At 50.9% G+C, this 24,762-nt stretch overlaps 8 protein-coding genes across 8 annotated transcripts; 4 read left to right on the plus strand and 4 right to left on the minus strand.

Moving 5' to 3' along the window:
• Positions 1-1,677: 1,677 nt before the first annotated feature.
• Positions 1,678-3,684, plus strand: A1O9_08591 (uncharacterized protein; the record flags this gene model as incomplete). The annotated part of the gene is made up of 5 exons (XM_013402976.1): positions 1,678-1,806; positions 1,873-2,722; positions 2,783-3,000; positions 3,070-3,228; positions 3,301-3,684. 5 exons carry the CDS (start codon positions 1,678-1,680, stop codon positions 3,682-3,684), a joined length of 1,740 nt encoding a protein of 579 aa, XP_013258430.1.
• An 811-nt stretch (positions 3,685-4,495) lies between these two features.
• Positions 4,496-5,944, minus strand: A1O9_08592 (uncharacterized protein; the record flags this gene model as incomplete). The annotated part of the gene is made up of 2 exons (XM_013402977.1): positions 4,496-4,754; positions 4,860-5,944. 2 exons carry the CDS (start codon positions 5,942-5,944, stop codon positions 4,496-4,498), a joined length of 1,344 nt encoding a protein of 447 aa, XP_013258431.1.
• A 1,032-nt stretch (positions 5,945-6,976) lies between these two features.
• Positions 6,977-7,729, plus strand: A1O9_08593 (uncharacterized protein; the record flags this gene model as incomplete). The annotated part of the gene is made up of 1 exon (XM_013402978.1): positions 6,977-7,729. One exon carries the CDS (start codon positions 6,977-6,979, stop codon positions 7,727-7,729), a length of 753 nt encoding a protein of 250 aa, XP_013258432.1.
• A 2,867-nt stretch (positions 7,730-10,596) lies between these two features.
• A1O9_08594 (uncharacterized protein) lies at positions 10,597-12,342 on the plus strand (the record flags this gene model as incomplete). The annotated part of the gene is made up of 1 exon (XM_013402979.1): positions 10,597-12,342. The coding sequence occupies one exon, from the start codon at positions 10,597-10,599 to the stop codon at positions 12,340-12,342; it is 1,746 nt and encodes a 581-aa protein (XP_013258433.1).
• Positions 12,343-14,070: 1,728 nt separating this feature from the next.
• Positions 14,071-15,835, minus strand: A1O9_08595 (sulfite oxidase; the record flags this gene model as incomplete). The annotated part of the gene is made up of 2 exons (XM_013402980.1): positions 14,071-15,547; positions 15,615-15,835. 2 exons carry the CDS (start codon positions 15,833-15,835, stop codon positions 14,071-14,073), a joined length of 1,698 nt encoding a protein of 565 aa, XP_013258434.1.
• Positions 15,836-17,202: 1,367 nt separating this feature from the next.
• On the minus strand, positions 17,203-20,748 carry A1O9_08596 (uncharacterized protein; the record flags this gene model as incomplete). The annotated part of the gene is made up of 1 exon (XM_013402981.1): positions 17,203-20,748. One exon carries the CDS (start codon positions 20,746-20,748, stop codon positions 17,203-17,205), a length of 3,546 nt encoding a protein of 1,181 aa, XP_013258435.1.
• A 668-nt stretch (positions 20,749-21,416) lies between these two features.
• A1O9_08597 (uncharacterized protein) lies at positions 21,417-22,358 on the plus strand (the record flags this gene model as incomplete). Its single annotated transcript, XM_013402982.1, has 1 exon — positions 21,417-22,358. One exon carries the CDS (start codon positions 21,417-21,419, stop codon positions 22,356-22,358), a length of 942 nt encoding a protein of 313 aa, XP_013258436.1.
• A 99-nt stretch (positions 22,359-22,457) lies between these two features.
• Positions 22,458-23,975, minus strand: A1O9_08598 (uncharacterized protein; the record flags this gene model as incomplete). Its single annotated transcript, XM_013402983.1, has 1 exon — positions 22,458-23,975. The coding sequence occupies one exon, from the start codon at positions 23,973-23,975 to the stop codon at positions 22,458-22,460; it is 1,518 nt and encodes a 505-aa protein (XP_013258437.1).
• Between the last annotated feature and the right edge of the window lie 787 nt (positions 23,976-24,762).

The raw sequence follows: 24,762 nt of genomic DNA on the forward strand, positions 1-24,762 counted from the left end.
AATGCCGAAAAGGCCAGTGGTTGCAATCGAGCTCCGACCTACTGTCAGCAGGAGGCATGAATTATGGGACTTTCAAGCTCCCTGTATCTGAGGCCATTAAAAAGGCCCCGGATGGGCGAACGAAGGCATGTTGTAGAATGCGCAGTCAGGCTGTGAAGGTCAAATCTCGATGGTATACCACAGGGTCTGGACTGCGGCTGATACATGCAGGGTGGCAATCGGCCAATGACAATCATGCAAGTGGTCTTGTCAAATTCTCCCACCTTTGCCAGCCACCTCGAATGCATGTGTGTCTTGTGCCCAGTGAAGGAGCCAGATTATCCATTCCGACCAAAAGCAATCCCCGAGAGGAAGATGGCCCCAATATCTCCGAAGACGATGATGATACTAATAATGGAAGAACAGAGAGAGGAACAACAGAGGCCTTTGGACCAAATTGATGACCTCCATAAAGAGACCAGACTATGGCGGGGCTGATACTCTGTGTTCCACAGATTCTCGACACTAATCGCAGCTGTCCTGAATGGTCCGAAAGGATTAGCGAGTCATTCTTTCGTCGAACAACATTTCTTCTGATCTGGCTCGGTAATAGCAAAGACGGGGGGAAGGGCAGGTTGGGATTGCGGGATTGCGGGGTTGTGGGGTTGCGGGGGTTTGAGCAAGTCGCGCCCAGGCGAAAAGCTCAGTACGCCGATCTCTGAGGGGCAGGCTCGATCTTTCTGTACTCCGTACAGAAGGTGGTGGTATCATTTACCCTGACCTCTCTCCTCTTCAAGGAAACATGCAGCGGAGTATGTACAGAAGATGCGTTTTCCGGTAGTGGCACCAATGGCGTATCAGGGATGTCACTTGCTTGTCGCATGGCGCTCGCCTGTCCATTGCTCTTCCTCAGACTCAAGCAGATGACCAGACAACATAAGGGCTTGTACATAAGACCACTTCAGCGTCCTCACAGATAGTTCGAATGAAACATCTTGCGCTTGGGTAATAGTCGCCTAGAATTTCACGACGGAAGGGATTTACGCGGTCTGAAGCGGATAGGAACTTCTTGAGAGCTTCGCGAATTTGGTACAGGGGGAGCGGTGACGATACCAAGGCATTCCCACCTGCCGAGGTACTTCTGTTGAGTCTCGAGAGCACTGAGGCCCGCTTCGCTTACTCCTTTGAAATATGGTCTAGTTGTCGTCCCGCAGCTCAGCGATCTGTGACTCAAGGACTATACGACATAGGTGTTTGCCGATTGCTCCAGTAGTCTGCTCAGGACGCACGAACAATGACCCTAGCTATTCAACCACATCAGTCGGAGAATGTGAGTTGTCTCGCCCTACCCAAAGCTAGGAAGGCGTTGCGAGATTTCGTAACGCTAGGTATTCGTCCGTCCAGCCAGAGAACCATCATTCGATCTACGGTTGACAAAGCCAGATTTCGTACGAATTGATGTGGTTAATGAGGGTGAGGAGCTGTACTTCGCTTAAGGCGATTTAAATCCAGTCCGAAGTCCCCATGGTTTTCTATCTTCAGTCCCTACCTCGCACACCTGGGCCATCACAGTAGAACGAGAAAGAAAGACAGACTTCAGCAGATTGTACTAAATCTTTACAAAGACTATTAGAAAACCAGTGTCCCCTCAATATCTTCCTTGAAGGTAAGATACACAGCTGACAGGTACTTGCCATAATGACCCGCCTATGGACGACACTGGGATTTCTGAGTCTGGTTCTGGCGAAACGACCGAACATACTTTTTATTATCACAGATGACCAGGACCTGCATATGACACCCACGGAGGTGATGCCTCTTCTGCACGTAAGGCAAGCTCGGTTCATGACTCGTCCTTGAGAGATAGTGTCTTAGTAATACGTGCTTCTCTAGGAAAATGTTGTCACCCAAGGAGCTACTTTGGCAGCACATTTCTGCACCGTTGCGGTCTGTTGCCCATCACGCGCAACTCTCTGGACAGGCAGAGCTGGTCATAATCACAATGTGACCGATGTCAGCCCTCCTTATGGAGGCTATCCCAAGGTCGTCTCTCAGGGTTGGAACGATAACAACCTGTTTTTATGGATGCAAGCAGCCGGCTATAGCACCTATTACACGGGAAAGCTGTGGAACGCGCACACAGTCAACAATTATGATGCTCCGCTAGCGAAGGGCTTCAATGGATCTGATTTTCTGCTCGATCCTTTCACATATAACTACAACGCACCTGTCATGAGCAGAAACGGAGGTGCACCGGTCCACTACTTGGGCAATTATTCTACTGATCTGATTGCCCAAAAGGCTCGCAATTTCCTTACTGAGGCTCAAAAGCATGATCAGCCATGGTTCTTGACCGTTGCGCCGATTGCACCTCATGCCGTCAACGTCGTTGAAGAATCTTCGGACTCAAGGTGGTTTGGACCTCCAGTGCCAGCGGTTCGGCATGCGCATCTTTTCACAGACTATAAGATACCTAGGGGCGAGTCATTCAATAAGCCGATACTAGGAGCTCCAAGCTGGCCCGGCCAATTATTACCGATGAAGAATGACATCTTGTCTTATCACGACGAATTTCAGAGGCTGCGACTAAGGTCGTTGGTAGCAGTGGATGAGATGGTAGGGGCGTTGGTGCAACAGCTGAATGATACAGGAGACCTCAACAACACATTCATTTTTTACACCACTGATAATGGCTTTCACGTGGCCCAGCATGCGATGTTGCCCGGAAAAAGCTGTGGCTATGGTGCGAAATGCTAAAGAATCTCCATGCTCGAGTCATCACTTCAACTGACAACCATGGTAGATACCGATATCCACATACCGCTATACGTTCGAGGACCTGGCGTTGAGGCTGGAAGCACGCTTGATGCAGTGACGAGTCATACAGACATTGCGCCAACACTTCTAAATATTGCAGGAGCTCCACTGGATCCAGATCTTGACGGTCGACCAGTGCCTCTAGACCAAGTATCAGCGCAGCACGGCCCTGCAGAGCATGCGAGTATCGAGTTTTGGGGTTATGTAAGTGGCCATGGTTGCGGACGATCGGGCTCAAAGATGAACGGGACTAATCGGCCCATTAACCCTTAGGCTGCACCTGAAGGCGCTTTTGGATGGAAGAACATCTCTGGGGTTAACTACAATGTCAATTGGAACAACACTTTCAAGGCGGTTCGATTGGTGTCGAAGGACTATAGTCTTTACTATTCGGTGTGGTGCTCAAACGAAGCCGAGCTTTATGACCTCAAGGTACGTCCACTTCCAATCAAGAGATAGCTCAACGTCTCCGGTGTTGCCGAATGCTAACGTAGCCTTTTCTAGAGAGATCCATTCCAGACAAAGAATCTGCTCGGCACAGGAGTTGACACGTCGGAGGAGCTAGCTATTGCTGATCGCCCACAAGAGTTTATCGTGAGCCGTCTTGATACTTTAACCATGGTATTGAAGTCCTGTAAAGGCGACGTGTGTCGAGATCCATGGGGTCACCTACACCCCGACGGCAAGGTTAGAACTCTCCGGGATGCTTTAAGCGCGGATTTGGATGGTTTCTACACAGCCCAGCCGAAAGTTGCCTTTTCTCGGTGCGAACTTGGCTATCTTCTGGATGCTGAAGGGCCGCAGGACGCCAATGTCTATGGAGGCACAAGCCGTCAGCGAAGAAGAGGAGAAACGTACTATGGGGATGAATTCCACATGTGGACGTAGACTTGTTGTGAAACGAGCAATATGACGTATACTTGCTATCTCACTCGTCCGCTTGACATATGTCGAACACTCAACCTGTCACTGATTCGATTCGTGTCTTGGTTCTGGCCCAGGACCGGAACCAGAGGGGGCTGGTTTGAGGCTCTCAGCCTTCAGGCATGCCTGATATTCAACCTTACAATCGGATACTGTCTCAAGACCATGGTCCCTAAACGAAGGGACGTCGTGCAAAAAGAGACAATACACCACACAGCAAACAATGCTAGATCGATGAGTCCTAAGACCGAATACATATATTTTGTAAAATAAGAGCGTGGTAGAAGGTCCGCGGTGGATTGTCGTTACATTGGTTGGAAGGTGCTCCGATCGTGGGTTGGAGGGAAGGGTGAGACTAACGACATCATTTGCGGCGTCAATAAAAACTGTGGTGGGGCGGCTTCAGCCTTGCGTAAATCAGCCTTGTAGCATCTCATTCACGTGATCACTTCTACTAGATGCCGAGGAGTATCTTAGGGATGAAAAAGCTACGACATTTCCATTCTCTGCGCAAAATTCGATGCAAGAAACACCAAATTAGTTGGTTAAGTTTCTCTTCTCCTGAATCCGAACCATAGCAGAACACATCCGAGATATTGGGAGCTTGGGTACAATCAGTTCGGCTGGATGACCGGCCTAAACGACCAATCTCTACGAGATCGTACATGTTACTGCTTATAGAGCCTGATGTAAGTCCTTGACCACGCGTCCATGGTACTGTGGCACCCATGCCTCGACCTCCTTCATTTGCCTCCCTCGAGCGAACAGGATACATCTATGACGACTTCCCCACCGGCGTCAGTGCCAACCAGCACTTGAAGCTCATGGGGCCGTTGATGTGGAAGCCAGCAAGCTGCAGAGCGGTGTTGTTCTGATAGTTCGGGATACCGGGATATATAATATCGTTCAACTGTCGCCACTGAATACTGGCTTGGGGGTTGTCTGCGGTGTGATTCATGTTGCACCTTGTTCTCTCGTAAAGCTTGCAATTGACACCCCTATCGGGGGAGAATGAGCCATATTCATGGTACATCCTGGGACTGGGATTAGCGACTGGTTTTATTGGCTTTGTTTGTCCCGGGGAGAGCAAGAGAAGGGGAGGCTATCGCTTTTTGGGACAAACAATTGTGTACACTTACCTTTCATAACACTGGCCTGGTACAAAGTCCGTGAATTTGCACGGAGGCGTAAACATCCGATTCGCACATTCATAAAATCCTAGGCCGGCGGCACGTCTCCTGAGCGTGGTGACCTGAGCATTGGGGTGATCTGAATCGAACTTGAACCTGATATCTGGTGAGTCTTCATCGTCCAGAGCCTCTTGCCATCGACGAGAGAATTCGTTGAGATCAATATCTGATTGATTGCCATCATCGTCGTTCTCATTTTTGGCTTGTTCTTCTTCTTCAGGGCTGCGGGCTTGACTTTGTCTAGATGTATGGGTGAGAGCTTTGAGGGCATCCTTGACTGCGTCCTCTTCGTCACGAGGGTGTCTCTGTTTGGACGTATCGGTAACAGCTTTGAAGGTATCTTTGATCGCGTCCCCTTCATCACGAGCATGTCTCTGTTTAGATGAGTTGGTGAGGGCTGTAAAAGTGTCTTTGACAGCGTCCACCACATCATCACGAGGACGAACACCGCCTGGTCGGTCAGCGTCCTTTCCCTCTCTGCCACTGCCAACTCCAAATCCTTGGCCCTCATGATCGACAGTCCGTCCCTCGCCACGTCTCCTATCCCATGAATGCTCACCATCGTTTCCAGAGCCGGGATCCTCATGGTTGCCGTTTTGGATGCCGCTAGATGAACCAGCCATGCCACCAGGCCCACCAGAGTTTTCGTGACGACGCCAAGCAGTACCAGGTGAATTACCACCACCTTCGTGAGACCCGTCCGAGCCGCTTCCACCAAGGTTTTGTTCTCCATCTCCGCCAGCATGAGAACCTCCATGGTACCCATCACGGCCATTGGCACCTTCAGCGCCAGTGCCCCCGCCATGACCTTGACCTTGACCTCCAGCGCCACCGCCTGCGCCAGTACCAGTACCAGTACCACTCGAATAGCCATTGCCACTGTCCTGGCCAGCAGCGCTACTGCTGCCATGCTCACTGGCGGCAACACCCGTAGCGTCACTACCCTGGTTCGACCATTCTGCAGTACCAGGAAGGGCGACACCGACAACAGCCAGTGTCGCCAAGAGCCCAAATGTTGTTTTAAATCCTACCATGTCTTGCTGAACGATAAATGTACCTTTTCAGTATATTTCGAATGAGGAATACTACCGAGAGAGACAGGAGGGTGACAGACTGCAAGTGATGTGAAACAACAGACTACCTTATATCCTGGTGTCGAGGGTAGAAGAAGGCCCTTTGTCCTTGTCCATACTTCTGCATCATCAAAACGCACCGGCAGGCGCAATATCAAAGAAAATCCGTAAGAGTCAGCGGTAAACTCGAGCCGCATGCGAGGGCCATCAAAGGTCATCGCGAAAGACTCTGCACAGGATCAGCAATAGATGCAGGGATGGTGATGGCATTCGGTTAGTCGACGTGGCGGTAGACAAAGGTGCAGCTTAATATTGTTCTTGTGGAATGTGGGTGAGCTGCATAGTATTGTTCTGTTTGGCGCGGACGAAAATAGTGCGCGATTAGGGCACGGGTGCAGTGTATGTAAGAATCAATCGTGATTTGGTCTGTGATTTTCTCATGGCTATTGAAGACCTACCTGATTAGGATATCGGGGCTGCAGTGATGCACATCGTACCTAGTTAGTGAAGTGATTCCGAAGGGAAGGCTGATATGTGAGCTGTTTACTTTTGCAGAATTGTAGGAATTCGGGAATATACATGCACCTGTTAAATTCTGGGGATTTTTGCCTACATGTTGACGTCGTGCCCTTTCTGGCTTCTCTAGACAAGGGAGCAAGAAGGATCTCCCATTGGGTCCAATTTCTACGAACCTGACGTTCAAGTTGAACGTGTTGGAGCCCGGAGCGGATTAACATTTCCGGGCTTGGCAATTACAGACCACCTTTGAACTTCGACGAACATGGCCTATGAGACTCTGAACAATTTTCCCTACCAAGCAAGTATCAATAAATGTTTTCATTGATTCCTGAGAAGATCGAGGATAAGAACGAGCAAGCTTGAGCTACCCTGATTCTGCATACACAAGCTCCATTTACGCTATTGCCGTTGCTAGCGGAGCAAAAAGCCCCCTTCAGTCGTTGATTGCGCTTCACGGGGGAAAGCTGGAAAACTATGAACAGGAAACAACGGCGGGCAAAGGAATCTCAGAATTCCTCGTCGACTACGAAGACTGTGGACGACATACCTCTTTCACAGCCTCATCGGTCACCATCAGCAAGAAATGCCAAGACATTATTCGAGATTGCGGCGGAGAAGCAGGCCCAACTCAATCCCAAAGATGCGAAATTCAGTAGCAGCAACATTAGACCGGAGAATGTGGTGCAAGTTCAGATTGGCGAGGACGGAAAGGTCATTCCAAACGCGGGTTTGAACTCTCTTGGAGGAGAAGACGGTGATGCCGAGGAGAGATCAGAGATGCCATGGCTAGACGCGATATTACTGACGTCGAGCCTCGCGGCCATCCATTTCACACTCGAAGTGCTGACGGTGCACCAGTACGCAGAGGAAGTGCGGTTCCCACCGATATTTGCGCGGACGATCTTCAGGGCGTTGCCGACACTAATGGGGGTGATTAGTCTGTTTCACGGACTGCTGCTGCCGATCTCGATGGAGAGTCTTTCCAAGCCGGTCCAGGAATGGGTCGTGGCGCTACGGTCACTGGTTTACTTGGTCATTGCGAATCTGGCAGGCTGTTACCTTATCTATCTCACGAATGATCGGGGGTATTATGCGGTGATGAAGAATGCGCCTGCTGTGGGGACGATTTGGGTTTGGGCAGTTCTTGAATCAGGCCTGTTGGGTGCACTGGCGGGCGTTGTTGGTCCTGCGTCTTACGCATGGTGGTACGGCTATGGCCTTGTTTAGTTTTGCTGCTCGCCTCGGACGGCGCAGCACCTGGAAGCAGAACTAGCTACCTAGCGCATACCTGAGGTGGGAAGATGTTTCGACTTGGCGCTAAGCAAAGGCACATAGGGATGGTGATGAATACTTGACGGTCACGCCGTTTAGGAAGTGGTCTCGGACGTCCGATCAGGCCCGACGGACATGTCGGAGAAGATGAGCAAACCTTACGGTTGCTCCGTTGTATCATGTCAGCATATAAACATCCGGCCCTGGTGAGTGGTGACTCACAGCCTCGAAGCTTTTCGTCAAAGCTTGGGCGGCAACTAGCACTGGCGTGGGGCTGCCCTGATCGCACAATTTTCGCACAACCCGATATCGGCAAAGACACGGCTACGAGCTGGGGTGGAAAATAAGGGATCAAGTCAGTGTCGGATAGCATACCTACGGAGAGTATAGCACGAGTACTACTGTCTGAGGCGAAATTGAATTAATGTGCAGCAAGGACAATGGGCCACCGGGCGGCTAGATTGACGTGTTGGGGGATTCGCCGGCTCGGTGGATGGCGCGAGGCACCCAACAAGGGCACCGGATGAGAAGCACGGGCGGAGAAGGCCGCATTATCAGGTTGGGTCGGGTAAGTTGTATGAGTGCAGGGATATTCCAAGACACGTGTGGACGGCAACCAAGAGCAAGAGGATGCTTTAACAGTGGCCTGACGGGAGTCTGGCATGGCGAGAACCGCGCCCTGTGAAGAGCGGTAAGTTTTTAAAAAGCATTTCTAGAAGGAATAAAGTGGATATGTGGGTATACAGGAATAACTATCGAGTAATGAAATGTACAAGGCAAGGAGAGAACGATCCAGAACAGCTGTACGATGGGTGACACGTGGGACAAAATTTGCACAGGTACCGCGGATGGGAGGGTCCTGACTCCTGAGTCCTGAGTCCTGAGAGCCCCCACGAAGCCTCAGGGTCAGTAATTAATACGGCGGCAGTCTTAGTCAGAGTGTCACCTTGCCAAGGGGAAATGGAGGACAGTGGGAACTGCGCCATCACACAGCAACAAGGTGGTCGGGTAGCATGTGGAAGAGGAAGAAGTCAGAAGTGCTCGTAAGAAGCATGATGTGTGCAATCGACGTAGATAATTCCGGCAACCCGGAGGGCGTCAGTCCATCTCCTGCCGATCGTCTTATGAGCGCGGAGTTGCTTGGATGATATGATCGTGGATCGACGCGTGCAGCAAAAACTCTTGTTTGCGGGGTGCAGCAGAGGACGAGGGGCAGCGGCCGAGGGGGCTTTCCTTGGGCGCGCGGGCGCCGGTTATTGGGTGCTGGGGGGCGCCCGAAGAGCCTAACGGTGAGGGGCTCGGGCGTATCCAGGGCTAAATGCACGCCTAAGGTTTTCGCCTGAGATGGTGCGGTGCAGTGCATTGGCTCCTAGCCTGCTGGTACGAGTCTTGGCGCACGGCTGGGTTTACGAGTACAGTGTTTCCCTTTTTCTGAGTTGTTTTTCCAGTCAGCAGATGCTGATGCTGATGCTGGATCAGCTCGGCGCCTGTCAGGTGGCTCGCAGTGGCTTGTAGTGATTAGTGGCTCGCACTGTCCTCGTCCATCGCCATCCACCAGGTGATGACATTCTGAACTGGGGTTCTCTCTTTCCGCTTTCAACTGGCGGGCCGCCTTGTACAGGAAACGCCCAAGCAACTGAGGGGCACCACTCGTGGGATTCATTTCGCGGTTGACTCCTGGATCCAGACGAGGAGAGACCAGACCGACCAGACCACTTAGACCCGCTGATACTGGGTGCTGGGTGCTGGGTGCTGGGTGCTGGGTGGTCCATCGTCCATCTGTACAGTCAGCCACACACAGACGCCGACGGTGTTGGTGCATAGCTGTAGCTGAATACCACCTCGAACAATCAACAATCCCAGCGTGGATAATTCTTCCTGCAGCAAGGCGTCGAGCAAGTATCCAGCGTGTCGGCGTGATGTCAGCTTGACGATGGAATAAAAAAGGTGGACACCGCTAGCCACAGGGCTGTCTTGGTTGGGATTCCGAGCATGAACTCATTCCCAACCAGAACAAGGGGGTCCCATCTCCGGAATGCCTGCCCGTCCAGCATCAAATAGAGTCCGTCTGGTGCGGCTAGAAGCATCAGCCCTTTCTGAATCGAGGTTTCTATTATTCATACCGAGTGCGTCAATGGACCGTCAACGAAACATGCGCAACTATACAAAGACTGTGCGTGATGGCGCGTCGGTGCAGAGTTTTCAACCTCATGATTCACTTCCTCTGCCTGGTGTGCTCTTTGTGTGTCTTCCTCGCCAGATTGGAGTGCATCAGCAGAACAACGACCAATCCATCCGTCAATATCGAGTGAATTCTATGTTGCTTGTTTAGTCCTAGCACAATCTTGGTATCCGTGCCTCGCATTCCAACCACACCACCTCCATTTGAACCTCCGCGGATATAGGCGCAACGCGAACGTCAGTCAGGAGGACAAGAGCTGCAGGTGCAAGGAAAGGCAGGCACGAACAGACAGACCGGTCTCTATACGCGAGGGCAGCCACAGCCACAGCCACGCTACGACCACGACCAAGGCACGTGAAGCGCACTGCACTTTGCTCCTGCCCTCTGCCACAGGTGCTGCCACAGGCGCTGCTACTACGTCTGCCACTGCTGGTCGCACCCGCCCTCATCCCTCATCCCTCATCCCGCAGTTCGCAGTTTCCACTTTTTCATCTGCAGCGTCGCCCCGCGTCCATCGCTCACCGTCCACATCCACCATCGGGCGTTCGTCATCGCCGCTCCTCCAACGCCTCTTTGCACCGGGAAAATTCTGCCCCATACAAACCCTTGTTCTGCCTGGGACTTGGCCGCCCCCGTCACCATGCCCCATCGTGTGCAGGTGCATACAGGTACAGCCGCTCCTCCCAGGAACACTCCCTCCACCGTCAATGAAGTCGTCACTGCGCTACAACGAAAACTAAACAACATTCATCTTGACCCCTCCGCCACCCCCCAAGCCAACATCTCTCCCAAGTCTTCAAGACGCCCCTCCTTCTCAATGGATAATTTACTCCACCACAAAAAGGATAAGAAGCGCGATGACTCCAAGGAGCGCGATTCACGTGGTCAGAAGCGCATTTCGCTAACCATGCGCCACTCGAACAAATCAAAAGATCGCCACATTCATTCGCCCAAACATGGCCCTGTAAAGCCAGCCCGTTTTGATAATATCACCGAATCCCCTCCCTTGGTCCTCTACGGCAACATCAGCAACTCCACAGGCGCACTCCTCTCGGGCCGGCTCAAGTTGTTGGTCGAAGACCCCAGTGGCCAAGTCACCCTGGATAACTTTACCATGACCCTCGTTGCAACTACCTCCACCAAGAAGCCCGTGGGCAAGGATTGCAAAGACTGTACCGACAAATGCGAGGAACTCAAGAAGTGGACCTTCCTCTCCGAGCCAAAGACCTTTCACAGAGACTCCGACAATCAATTCCCCTACTCCTTCCTCTTCCCTGGTCATCTACCTGCCACAACCCTCTCTCAACTCGCTAGTATTGGCTATGCCTTGCACGTTGCCGCGAACACTTCCCACGGGGAGAAGATCGAATATCACAATCCTTTGACCGTTCACAGAGCCATTCAACCAGGTCCAGATAAGGCTAGCATCCGAATCTTCCCACCTACAAACCTGACTGGCCGTGTGCAATTACCTCCTGTTGTTCACCCTATCGGCACCTTCCCTGTAACCATGTCTCTCAGTGGCGTCGTGGAGAAGAAAGCAGAAAGCCAGACCAGGTGGCGCCTCAGGAAGCTTACCTGGCGCATTGAAGAGCATTCCAAAGTCGTCTCCACTCCCTGCACCAAGCATGCACACAAGGTCAATGACGGGAAATCCATTCAACACTCGGAAACTCGGACTCTTGGCAATGATGAATTAAAAACTGGCTGGAAGAGCGACTTTGATACCATTGGAGGGGAGATCAACTTGGAATTCGAAGCTTCCATAGCAACAAGAACAAATCACCGTGCCACCTGTGACGTCGACTCCAACACTGGTATCGAAGTCAAGCACAACCTAGTCCTTGAGTTGATCGTCGCCGAGGAATTCTGCCCGAACAAAAACACTTCACTCATCACCCCTACCGGAGCTGCTCGTGTGCTTAGAATGCAATTCGGTCTTGTGGTCACCGAACGAGGTGGCATGGGCATCAGTTGGGATGAAGAAATGCCACCCGTCTATGATGACGTACCGGCCAGTCCACCAGGATATGGCAGTGCTGACAAAAACGATGGAGCTTGGGGCGGTGCCATGATGGAAGATTACCATGGACCAGCCCTAGACTATGAGGATCTTGAGACAATGCACAGCGACGGTCCCACCGCACCTCCATCTTATCGGGATTCGAGTTTGCCAAGACGAAGACCATCTCTCCCTCGGACCGAGTCCGGTGAAAGCTCGTCGCATCCGACCTCCAGCAGACGTCCTAACGCTGGGTGGACCATCGACGAACTTGGCTACCAACCACAGTACGCTCTCCGAGTAAGAGCAGAGTCGGATGACGAGCAGTCAGCCCCCACAGAGGATTTTGGTGAAGGTTCATCCTCACATCCACCACGTAACTAAATCAAGCAAGGCGGTCAAAACAAAAGCTTGAGACTCGACTTTTCCTGGCCCAATTCTCAACCTGCACATAATTCTTATAACGACCCAGCGTTTTTATGACCATAGACAACACAGCAGCTGAGCCAATTTCTCAGGGCTCCTCGGGTGGGTTTTATCATTGTGTTACGAGAGCAGCAAAAAGCGATACCCTCCATGCGGCACAGCAAGCATCTTTTTCGAGGTGTATTCACGATCGGAGTTTGGCGGTTTTCTTTCATCCGAGCGAGCAAAGTACGCGATTGGGTTTTTCAACATGCTCATCTTTTAGTTAAGTTTTTTCTCCAGAGCTTGTCATTAGCATGATTCAGTCCTCTCCTCGTCAGGGTATTCCCTGCTTGCGACTTTGAGGCCCTAGTTTTCTTGTTTGGAATGATTCACTCTTCTCATCATGGCCAATAGGTGGTACTTGAGGCGTTTTTGGGTAACGGACTAGTTCATCTGTGCCCTTTCGCCTCCGCTATAGCAGAATGATGAACCTGGACAATATTTGATAATTGATTCCAGTCCATAATTTTGAAATAATATGCTCAAGATCTAAAAGTCCCCTCATCTTATGACAACGTTTCTTTGTTCTGCGGTGTCTGAGAAAAATCCATTACGGGGGTAGAAACTCGACAGGCAGCTATACATTGAACAGCGGCCCGGGGAAGTAGACCGGACAGCAGCCAGAGAACTGCAAAGACTCATCGTCAAATGCTGCAAGTCAGACAACCCAGTGGCTAGGAAAGAATGGGAAAAGATGCCGGGCTACGATACTTATGCAGAATCTGTGGGGAGGTCTGAAAAACTCTGGTACAGTACCAGTCAGTGCCGTGGCGGGCGGAAAAACTATTCACCTCAGGCCCCGTTCTAAGCGTTTGCCGCACGGGGCCTCGATCCATGCTACTCTCCACTCTCCAAGAAACGAGCACCTAAATTGAGGCGGAAAAGGTGCCTGCTTGATAATAGTGCCCGAGTAAGTAAACTAGGTATAGAAAAATAATAATTGGGGGCGAGAGTTGCATCGTGACGCAAATGACGCAAATGGCTGGCCATTTTTGAACCGAACTCCTGCTTACGTGAATATTGCTAGAAAGTGAAACTGGCCGACGCGCCGGATGACCTCCATCGGCTCTCGGCTTCTATGAAGGGATGGATCGGACACCCCCCCCCCCCCCCCCGGGGGGGGGGAGTTCTGCTTTAGACTAAGCAGACTCTAGACTTCTCAACGAGATAGAGAGGCTGAACTGAGACGTAGTATGACCTCCTGCTCTCAGCTTTCCCGGGGCGGGCGGGCGAAAGGGGAGTGTTCCTAAATCTTGGTCCGACTGGCTGGTCCGCTCGCCAGCTCGCCAGCTAGTCGCCACAAACCTGTATCCTGGGTGGGTGGTGAAGAGGGAGAGAGTTTCACTCTCTCTCGAGGAGGAAGGGCTGAGAAGCTCGTCTGGTTGTTTGGTCGGTGGTTGTGAAAGTCGAGACAGGTCGTGCGGAACGAACGGAAGGAATGCCGCCTTCGTTGGTATACCAGCAGGGCACCAGAGAGGGTTGGAGGCGGTGGGCTGTACATGGGCGATTGCAATAGTAGAGTGCAAATGTTGAGTGAGGGTGATAGAGAGGCCGGGCAAGCCATGTTCGAAAGAAAGACCTGGTGGAAGGAGCGGCGGTGTGTGAGATCATGCTGAACCAGGCCGATTTTTCCCTCTGGGAGAACTATTCATCAACGTCTCTCGGGTCATTCTTCTCCCAGAAGGCCTCATAATCCTCCCAGCTCTGCAGTGGGACCTCGGTGGGCCGAGTGATAGGAACAAGGGCAATGCGTTGTTTCTCAAAAAACTCGAGCTTCTTCCGGGTCAACTCCCGTGTTTTGTTGACGCTGTAGATCTTGACGCGGTGGCAGGAGCTGGTGACGTGCAAACCCCAGTTCCAGGCGCTGCGCACTTCCAAGGGCTGCGTGTTGAGGGAGTTGTCCCAACATCGCACCACGAGCTCGATCCACCCTTCGACGTCACATGGTAGAGAGTACTCCCAAGTGCGCCAGGCGAATTTGTACTTGGTCGAGAGGTTCTCCGGTGGCACCGCGTACCAGCTAAAGCCGCCGTCGGCGGACAGTTCGACTCGTTCAGGCCAGCGGCCGCCGCCGGAATACGCCCAGCCTTTCATGGCGATAGAGCCTTCGTGCACAACAACTTGCTTGTTCCAGGGCGACATGATCGCGGACGAGACGGGCATCTCCTGAATCTGGATGCCCATGGTCGGCAGCTGGTTGTGCTTACCCACCTGTTGGTTGAAATAGAGATATTCCTTGCTTTGGACAGGTGCCCGGGTCGGGTGGGACAGTCCTCGGATGCGATAAAGCCATTTGACGGATCGGGCGCCGATGTATCCCATCACCACGACACGGAGTGGGAAGCCATGAATCCTAGGAAGCGGTTCACCGTTCATCTCCCAGACGAGCATGACTTCGTTGGCTTTGACTTTGGACCAGGGCACGGAAACGAGATAATTCATCAGCTCGTTCTGCTTGAAGTAGGTGTCTGCACCGTGGAACTCGAGATGTTTGCCGCCCTCGGCCATCCCACCGCATGCTTTGATCACCTTTTTCAGCGATACACCGACGTACCGCGCAGTGCCAATGGCCCCTTCAGCCCAAGGAGCGTTGATCATCTCATCACCTTCACCTGCGTACAGTTGAATTTGCTCGATGCGACGAGTTCCAGAGCATTGAATTGTGACCAGCTTCTCCATGCGTGGGAAGACTGATTCATCTTGGAGTTGCGCCAGAGTAAAGTTACGAGGGGTTTTCACCAAACCATCGAGAGTCAGAAACCATTTCTCTGGCTCAATATCCGGGATACCACCATGGTTTCGGACAAAATGGAGAGGGTTGGGAGTTACAGGCTTGGCTGTAACAAGTCGTTTTGGTGGCTCACCGTTGTAAGGGAATTGTAGGAGGTGTAACATGTCGGGGTGCTTTTCTTGGATGACACGCAGCCACGACTCTTCAGGCACAGAAGTCAAAGGTCCACCGATGGCCTTGTGCCAGGCCTTCCATCGTACACCCTCAAGAACGGGATTTGTGTCAGGGATAGGGCCAAGTTGAAACTCTGGCGGATGAGGGAATTCATTGGTAAGCATGATCCTATGTGCTGTTTCCTTCTTTTCAGGATAATCCTCCCACTCGATATATCTGTAGATGAATCCTTGTTAGCTGGGGAAGAAAGAGCATGTCGGGAGTTAAGGGGAAGTATCTTTACCCGTGCCAGCCCTCTCTCTCCTCCGCGAACACGACATTGGGGTCCTCATCCTTTGCGATATCATCAGCTTTCGCATCGTCATCGTCGCTGCTCTCGACGTCGCTGAGGGCGCTCGGGCGTGTTGCGCCATCCTTTGGAGCTGTTTGATCAAGGAGAGCAAGTTCAGCAGGAGCTAATCCCTGCTCGAGCTTCCATTCATCTTTGGGCTGTATCGAGATCATCGTTAGCTATTTCCACAAACCCTGACCAAGTAAGTGGTGAGATAAACCTGGATGTGATGAAGTAACTCTCGAGCTGGAACATCAACATTCATCTTGACTCGAGCTTGTATACGAGAATTTAGCAGCCTATAGTGTCGTTGCCACTTTCGAGGTGACGTGTTTTTCCACCGTGTTTGCAGTATTGAATTCAGCTAGATAGAAACGAGAAAAGGTAGAGAGGGGAGTTCTCGAGAGGGAGAGCATTGCGTTGATAAGTGGAATTCTCAGACATACCGGGAAAACGATGGCATAGAGGGGTTATCTCGACCCACCTCTATCGGCGCGAGCAGCTGGAAAATAGTCCATGGAGGGGTACACGATGACGATTCCAATCTGAGCCTTCCAGTCCTACCAGATCACGGGAGTGGCTAGCTGCTTGAGTCTTTCATGCCTTTTGGAAGGCTCATCTTAGCCTTCTGAATCCCGAGAGCTGACCAAACTGTGATTCATGAGCTTGTTCAGGGCAAAATGATCTGGTTGGTGGGAAGCCGGAACACCCGAAAGCAAAACAATTTGCCGAATCCAATTGGGACTTTCATGCCCAATCAGAAGATGAAGATGAGCAGCAGTCCTAAAACGGACACGGTTCTCTGCAAGGGCATTGGAAGAGCAGTTTGGTTGCACTGGCTTGAACATTATGGGGTTCCTGACTCAAATCTCATGTCAAAGGGAGATGAGATATTGAGGCGGTCAAGCTTGTTGAAAGCTGAGAGGCGTGACAATTTCCGAACGCCTGATCGAAACCATTTCCCCAGCGGAGTTCCAGGGTACGGTATGTAGAGGCCAACATCCCATGCGCATTTTGCTCAGGCGAATGTTGGTTGGGTTGAGACAAAAGTCGACTCAAAGTCGGCACAAAGTTGCTCGGCGGATCAACGTTTTTCCAGGGCGAAATTTATCAGCAGGATAACCTATTGAGGCTAGCTGACGGCATGGACGTATTTACAGAGGGGAGCGGAGCCTGAGTCAGCTTGGTGGAGGACCGACTTGGGGTGCCAGGGGCCCTGGGATCGACTTGGAGTGGCCCCTTCTCGAGTGGCAAGGTAGCAGTGGTTAATGGGCGTCCTTGGATGAAGCGATGGAGATCAGTAGCAGGTAGTATACGGCGTACTGAGGACTGGACTGGCAGTATAGCAGGCATCAGCGTACTAGTATAACATGCGATTATTGTAGCCCTGGCACTCGGATGGTTAACTATAATATATACAGTATCTCCATCAGTTGATTATGTCTTAGGTCTTCATGAGCTCAGACAGGTACCCCTTCCTTCGTGGACAAGCCATTCATACAGCGAATATGCCCATATACCAATAATGGTTATGAAGAGCTCAACTCAACAGCATCTCCAATTCCTCAATACGCCTCTTCTTCCTCTCTTCCTCCGATTCGCCTGATCCTGATTGTCCGACTCCAAGAGATCCAGCCACAGCCATCTTCCTTTCCTGTACCCGAAGCATTCTCTCCTCAATGCTTTCTTTCGTAATAAACCGTACCACTTCAACTTTCTGAGTCTGTCCCATCCTGTGCACACGATCAATGGCCTGTGCCTCCACTGCAAAGCTCCACCAGGGATCCATCATGTAGCAGTAATTAGCGGCTGTAAGATTAAGCCCTACTCCACCCGCTCGAAGGGAAAGTAGCAGAACTCGTGGAGCCTTGGGATCGGACGAGTTCTCGGCATTGAACGAGCGAATAACCTGAGCGCGAACTTTTTGTGACATCGTCCCATCAAAGCGGAGATGCTCAAAACCATGTTTAGTGAGCTGTGGAGAGATGAGATCCAGAAATGATGTGAACTGAGAGAATACGACCGACTTACTGCCTCTGGGCGAAGAAGATAGGTTCTTGAGCAATGCTGCTATTTTTGCTGAGGTCGAGGCAGTAGGAGAGTACGGGTGAAGTCTCCTGAGAGAGATTCTTGTAGCGTGTGTAGCTGTATCACATCCTTCATATAAGTCGCCCTCAGCCTCGAAGGAGTTGGAAGGACTATTATTTCTGACGACTTCGAAGACATCTCGTGGATTGATTGACTCACGGCATTGAAAACAACGAGGCGCTTGGCCTTGATCCAGTTGCCGCGAAATGTACTTCTCAAGACATCCCTTACACGCAGTATGCCAGCAGGTGGTGACTGCTGGATTGATCATTGGCTCTTCGTAGCAAAGAGTGCATTCACCACTGGAGTCATCCTGAATTTGACGCAGAGCTCGAGCAGGAAATGAGCTGATTGGATCTTTTGTAGAGGTATCATCCTTTGAAGCAAGGTCTGTGTCATTTGTGAAGCGGTTAATCAGATCCTGCAAGTCCATATCATCCGCGAACCCATTGTCATCTGCAGCTAAAGCAGCGGCTGCGTCTTCCTCATCAGCAACAATGTCCTTGTTTCTGGTCAGCACGGGATGACAGCATGACTGTCTTAGCCGTAGAATTTGCGCGAATATAGTAGTGTAAGACTTCAATAACGTGCCAGCCTGGAGAGATTCATTGAACGCTCGCTTAGCGCGAGTAAGAATGAGCCCATATACTTCTCTTTCTGTTTTAGAAAGCTCGACTTCCTCAATGAGGGTGGTCTTTGGAGGCAGCGGCACAAGAGCTTCGCCTTCGGGAGTCTTCATATCCTTTGTCCTTCGAAGCACCAAAGGTTCCAAGACAGTCTGCACCACATTGAGAGCACGGGCAATTTCCTTCGATTCAAAAGGTACTGTAATGAATGTTTTCCAAAACGAAAAATTGTTCCATGGTTCAACTTTCAAGAACCGTACCAGACTGAAAAGATCTTCTAGACGATTTACGATTGGAGTACCTGTGAGTACCCATCGGTGCTTGGCTTTCAGTTCGTAGCAAGCTTTGGAAGTTTTCGCTTGCCTATTCTTGATGGTATGCGCCTCGTCCAGTATTACTCGGTGGAAATCAACTGAAAATAGTCCGCTATGAGAACCGCGATCTCCTCCAGCAATAGCAATCTGATTGAACTCAGACAAAACGACTCCATAACTTGTGATGATGACGTTTGGAGCGGAGCTGGCCTTCGAAGCAGAACAAATAACCGGTAAGTTCAAGGTTTTATCGCTCCCATAGTAGACCAACGTTCTCAGAGTTCCTGGCTTGGAGCACTTCACCGCCTCACTTTCCCATTGAGCAAGCAAAGACATTGGTGCAATGACCAGAGTTGTGCACGGGGCAGACTCTGTCAACACTGAAGATTGTGGTAGTCTGGGGAGATCGTTCACCGATGTTACAGGCTTGCTACCAGCCTCCAGATCTATCTCGGATCGATTAGAGTGAATGAGACTGTAGATCTCGATAGTTTTTCCAAGTCCCATTTCATCAGCTAAAATGCCACCCAAGCAATTCTGCTCCTGGACAGGGAACTCTAGACTGATTTCGCCAGAGTAAAGGTTGACGTAAAAGTGATTCTGTCCTTCTACAACAGGGAGATCGATATCATCTGCGTTTTTAGTTGGCCAGGTATACTGTTCCCACAGTGGATGCATTGACTGCTTCGCCTCGGACTTCTGATCTCGCTCCTTCCCCAACATCCAATGCAGTGCTTGCTTCTGGTATTTCCTCAATTGCAATGCAAAAGACGATGCAGGCTCGGCTTCGGGGGTATTGAAGTCAAAGGACTGTGCTTTTTGATACAACGTATCCAGTTGGTCTTCCTCAAGTTCCTCACCTTCCTCGTCGGTATTGGGCGTTGAGGTTCCAGATTTGGACTTGGGCTCCTTCTCCTTGTCATGTTGCTCAGCCATCTCTGCTGCCTTCAAAATACCTTGTTTCTTATGTTTCGTAGTCGTGTCATTAGTTGATGTTGGATTGAGGTTCACTTCTTCGAAGAGTTGCACAAGTGCGACTTGCCGAAGACGTAGGCCCTTCTCCTCGCTGCTTTCATTCTCTTCAAAGAATCCTGTGGCTCTGTTATCATCTTGTGGCTGCACAAAGGAGCTGGCTACAAATGCAGATCGCAGGAGATATGCACGCAATTGGAGGTACACAGTATCGTTAACCCGCACGCGATCGGGAGCGAAAACGCAAATTCCTTCAAAACGGCACATTTTCTGATCAATAAGCGTGGACACCCATTTGGCCGTTTCTTCTGGTAGGCGACCCAGTTCCTCGCCGCTCGAGTTTGTGAATCTTGTGACGACATCAGCTTTCTGGTTCCTTCCGATGGCCGGCACTAGCTTTCCTCCTTTCCCAATCTTTGATTTAGGTATGATTTTAGAGCGTTCGATTCGAACTGCCTCCCCATGGGCGAGGAGATTTGACCCGCTCTTGGTCATCCAGGCTCCAACGCCGAAGGAGCCTACGTATCGCTCTGTAGGCATCGACTGGAGCAGTGTGTTCCCAACGCTTGACTCTTCTGATTGCGTAAACTTTTTGACACTCGCTGGGGGCTCTATTTTTGGAGACTTATTGGGCCATGTTCTATTGGGCAAAAAGCTAGGTGCAGGTTCTGATTTTGCAGATATTCCACGCCATGCACCATAGCTACCCGTGGGCAATAGGGTTGCTGCAGATGGGGAGGGAGTTTTCGTCTTCCAAGAACCATCAAAGTACATGTTGATGGCTCTTTCCAAATTGCCATTGGACGCAGCCTGAATCTTCTGAATTGTGGCATCCCCGACATCTTCTCCAATGATAGCCCGCAAAGTATGCGCATCGAATTTCGACATCTCCCCATCTGGATCTGAAGGTTGGAGATCGGCAGCGTCAGTTTGACTGGATCTTTGTTCGAGGCTGGTAGAGGAAGTGGCAGAGGTGGGTCTGGAGGTATTCACGGGAGTGGCGTGACCTCCATGATCGACAACATCCTCAAGGTCATCTACGAAGAAGCGCCTTTTCTTCTTAGGGCGCTCGTCGAAGAATTCCATGATTGGTGACTCCAGTTGGTATTGAGCGAGGAAGGCAAATTCTGGAAGTGAAGCGATTGAACACGCGCGTGCTGAAATGACGCGCGCCGGCACGTGATCACGCGATCCAATTAAATTTCCACTGGCTGAAGTTTCACTACCAAGTATTCCCCAACGTTATGAATTCGGGATTTCATTTCGCGATTTTGAGCCATGAGTTCTGATATCTCGTCATACAATCCCTTCCTCCTGTATGTACAGCAAAGCTTCTGATTCCTATAGTGGGCCATTTAGATGGCTTCGTCAACTGTTTAATCCTTTCAAGCAACCAATACCTCTTTCAACCACCAGCGAAGCACCGGGTACCGGGAAATATCTCGTTAGAGCAAATCATGTCGCGCTCGTTGGAAGCAACTTTTAGGTCTTCCAGCATGAAAAGGCTTCCAAAAACTTCCGTGCAAGCTCGAATATTCTTTCTGAACACGAGGCGTCAATTTGCCTCCACGAAGACGACGAGGCTGTCGCTAGATCGAGACTCGCCTAATGTTCAGAAAGCACAAGCCTACTGCTCCAAATTTGTCCGGTGGGTTGTAATGGCCATGTACTTCACATACGTCTAAGGTCTTCCTAACGTTTTTAGAACCTACGATGCTCCATCCTACACTCTAGCACATTTCATACCCACCCATATGCAGGCGGCATACTTTGCCATCCGTGCATTTAATATCGAGCTAGCTCGTATTCCAGATGTCGTCTCTCTGCCACAGATTGGTGCAATGAGAATGCAGTTTTGGCGAGAGACGATTGATAAAACCTTCAAGCTTACTCCGCCCGCTGAACCGGTTGCAATTTTGCTGGCCTCATATCTCGATCAAGGGCATAAACTTAGCAAAACCTGGTTTCATCGTATCATTACTGCCAGAGATCGCAAACTGACGCACCCTGGCTTTACTAGTATGAACGAACTCGAGTCTTATGCAGAGTCTACATATTCTACCCTCCTTTATCTAACGCTCTCTGCTCTGCCACTTGAATCACTCACGATGGATCATTTCGCATCGCATATTGGCAAAGCTGCGGGCATAACAGCTGTACTTCGCGGAGTTCCGTTACTTGCTTTTCCACCTCCACCAAACCAACACTCCAACAACCCAGCGGGAATGGGTATTCCTGCAACTCGCGAGAAGCAGGGTGTGATCACATTGCCCCTTGATGTCATGGGACAGTGTAGCGTACGCGAAGAAGACATCTTTCGTAACGGATCAAATGCTGCTGGACTCCGCGATGCAGTATTTACAGTCGCCACACGTGCTTCGGATCATCTGATCACTGCCAGGACGATGCTCAAAAATGTAGCAGAGGACAAAAGCCCGGGCCATGAATTTGAGTACATGGACGACGAGGGTCGGGATTACAGCAGATATGAGAGTGAAACCGACACATCTGCCCAGAAGACGCGGCAAGACAAGGACCGAGGCTTCGGCATTGTCATGGGTCCAGCTGTTAGCACCCAATTATGGCTGAATAGGTTGCAAAAAGTCGACTTTGACATCTTTCACAACAGTTTGCTGCGTCAGGAATGGAAACTCCCATTTATTGCTTGGAGTCGGCATAGAAAAGGCGAGTTTTGAACGCTGCGACTACCATAGCGTTGAGAAGCGTTCTCCTACTGTCATATTTATCTTCTCGATCGATGCAGATCTCTCGACTGGCCATCCAAGGATCTCAATTCAGGCATCTAACGTGTTCCTTCGACTTCTGCTGACAGCCATAGCGTCACCTCTTTTGCCGAGAATGGCTTCAATGGCGCCAATCAGTGCTTGGGGATCATAGAGCATGATGCGCTTGGGGCTCTTACGGCCGTAGAGCTTCAAGCAGTCGATTCCAACAGAAGCAAGATGTTCTCGGTCGACATGAGGAGTCCCATCTCCAGTCAAATGAATGACATGTGTCACATATCGGCGATATATAGATCGAGGCTGAGAAATCGAGTGAAGCTGCGATCCTGGTGCAAGTAGATTGCTGTGTCGAATTGTTGGAGATGTTATTGCGGATGTTGAAAGAGTCTCATCTGAGCGCGAGGCATGCAGTATGGGTCTCCATGCATTGCCTCTCGATTGCTCACAGGCACGAACGATGGCCTCGACAAAGTCAAATGCAGTGAAAGGGCTTGTGCTAGGGCCAACCTCACGGTCTAGTGACCCATTCAAAATAAGGATCTTGTGGCGGGCTGTTGTGGACCGCAAGGCTTCCCCCACACCTTTGAGCACGATCGAGGGAATAATCGACGTGTACAGCGAACCAATGGAATATATGATGGCCTGTGAATGCTTGATTGCCGATAGAACACGCGGATTCGCCGGGGGGAGCATCTCCTGTCCATACGGATTGATATACCAAATGCGCTCGATGCGAGTGGGCAAATCTTCATCTTCCTCCTTGCTAAACTTAATGTTCCGTTGTCTAAGAGTCGGGAGAGTCCCTGGGATGTTGGCGTCTTCAACGTCATCAGAGTGGTCGACACTTGGCCGGGACCTACCACCCTGTGGAGGTCCTGATACCACGGTCGGCATCTCCAGAGCGGTGGCGGCAGCTGGATGGGAGATGTTATTCTGTCCAACGATGACTTCTCCGTTCTCCAGTCCCGCTGCAATGTGGTGGGAGAAGTTTGAGTTGATGCTGGGAATCACGCGGACTTCGCCGTCTGGGATTCCGCAAATGCTGCTTAGTAGATAGATAGCAGACTCAAAGCTACCACTGAATAGACGCGCTCCAGTCAGGAATAAGTTACCGACACTGGCTGATGTGAAGTCAAATGTTGACATCGGTCGGGCTCGCTTGAGGACTTCGAGATTCAGCAGGTTAAAGAAGGACCGGATAAGCTCCCTCTTCGCCGATGATATATCACGCCATAGCTCCGAAGTACCAGATACAATCAGTTGCCACTCTGCCGCGGCATCTACCGAAGACGTGGACGATAATCGGTGATTGAACAGTGCTGATGTTGCTGATTTTTCTGGAGACGGGGGATTGAGGGGAATCAGTCGGACAAGACGACTGCGGACATCGCCAATCCCAGGACCACCAAAGACCCGTATCAACTCTGAAGAGGACCCTCCATTGTCGCTGATGGGGATGATATAGCTCAAGGGGCAGTCTTTGTTTTCACGGACAGCCTCGAATACATCGACCAGGCTATTAGCTGCACTTCCGCCCGAGAAGACCACGATTCCTTTGCCGTCCAGCATCCTATTTACTGCGAGGTAAGAATAGAAAAACAACCCCTACATGATCAACCGCATTTTTAAGGTTGAATGGCAGACAATCCAATGGCAGGTGGCCACTGCTGCTGCTGAGGGACTGGACACTCGATGTTGGCGGTTTAGTCGCACTCTGGCCAGAACTTGAGTGACCGAGTCCGTGGACCGCCAGGTGACTCCGGCATTTCCATTTCGAGAAATCTATCCGGCGGCTCTTCGCTCGGTTGAGAAGTTCTTCCTTTTCCGGGCGAGCACGTGACTCTCCATCATGTGGTCTCAATTTCCGGGTCTCTGGCGGTGCGGCCATTGTACATAGATAACGGTTTCAATGAGTGTTAAGGTGGTAATTGTGCCGAGGACTTCCTGCGGGATATCCAGAATCTTCTCGAAAAAATATGCATCTTCGTGAAGAAAGCCTCTTGACGAGAGAAACCACCTCGCGGGCCCCCTGATGTCACGGACAGGTCCGTCTTTTTGGCCCCAAAGAGATGAAAGGATTTCAGCCATTTCGCCTGGTCTGAAACAGCAGCACCAAACAACAGCACGCCCCTGGGCGCTTTTGCGTGACAGACCTTCCTCCACGAAACGCTAGACCAGAAACCCAAGCCCAGGACGAAAAGCTTAGCGCTCCTTGACTTCGACAGTACCTCGGAAAGCGACTAAGAACTTAAGTAATAATGTTCAGCTGGCCTTGTTTAGATCTGAAAATGGATTGACCTAGAGCGCTACTAACTACCGCCACCTCACCACGCCGAATCCTTCGAATTCACGCTGG

The sequence above is a fragment of the Exophiala aquamarina genome, assembly GCF_000709125.1.
Source record: "Exophiala aquamarina CBS 119918 chromosome Unknown aczIA-supercont1.7, whole genome shotgun sequence".
Lineage (NCBI taxonomy): Eukaryota > Fungi > Ascomycota > Eurotiomycetes > Chaetothyriales > Herpotrichiellaceae > Exophiala > Exophiala aquamarina.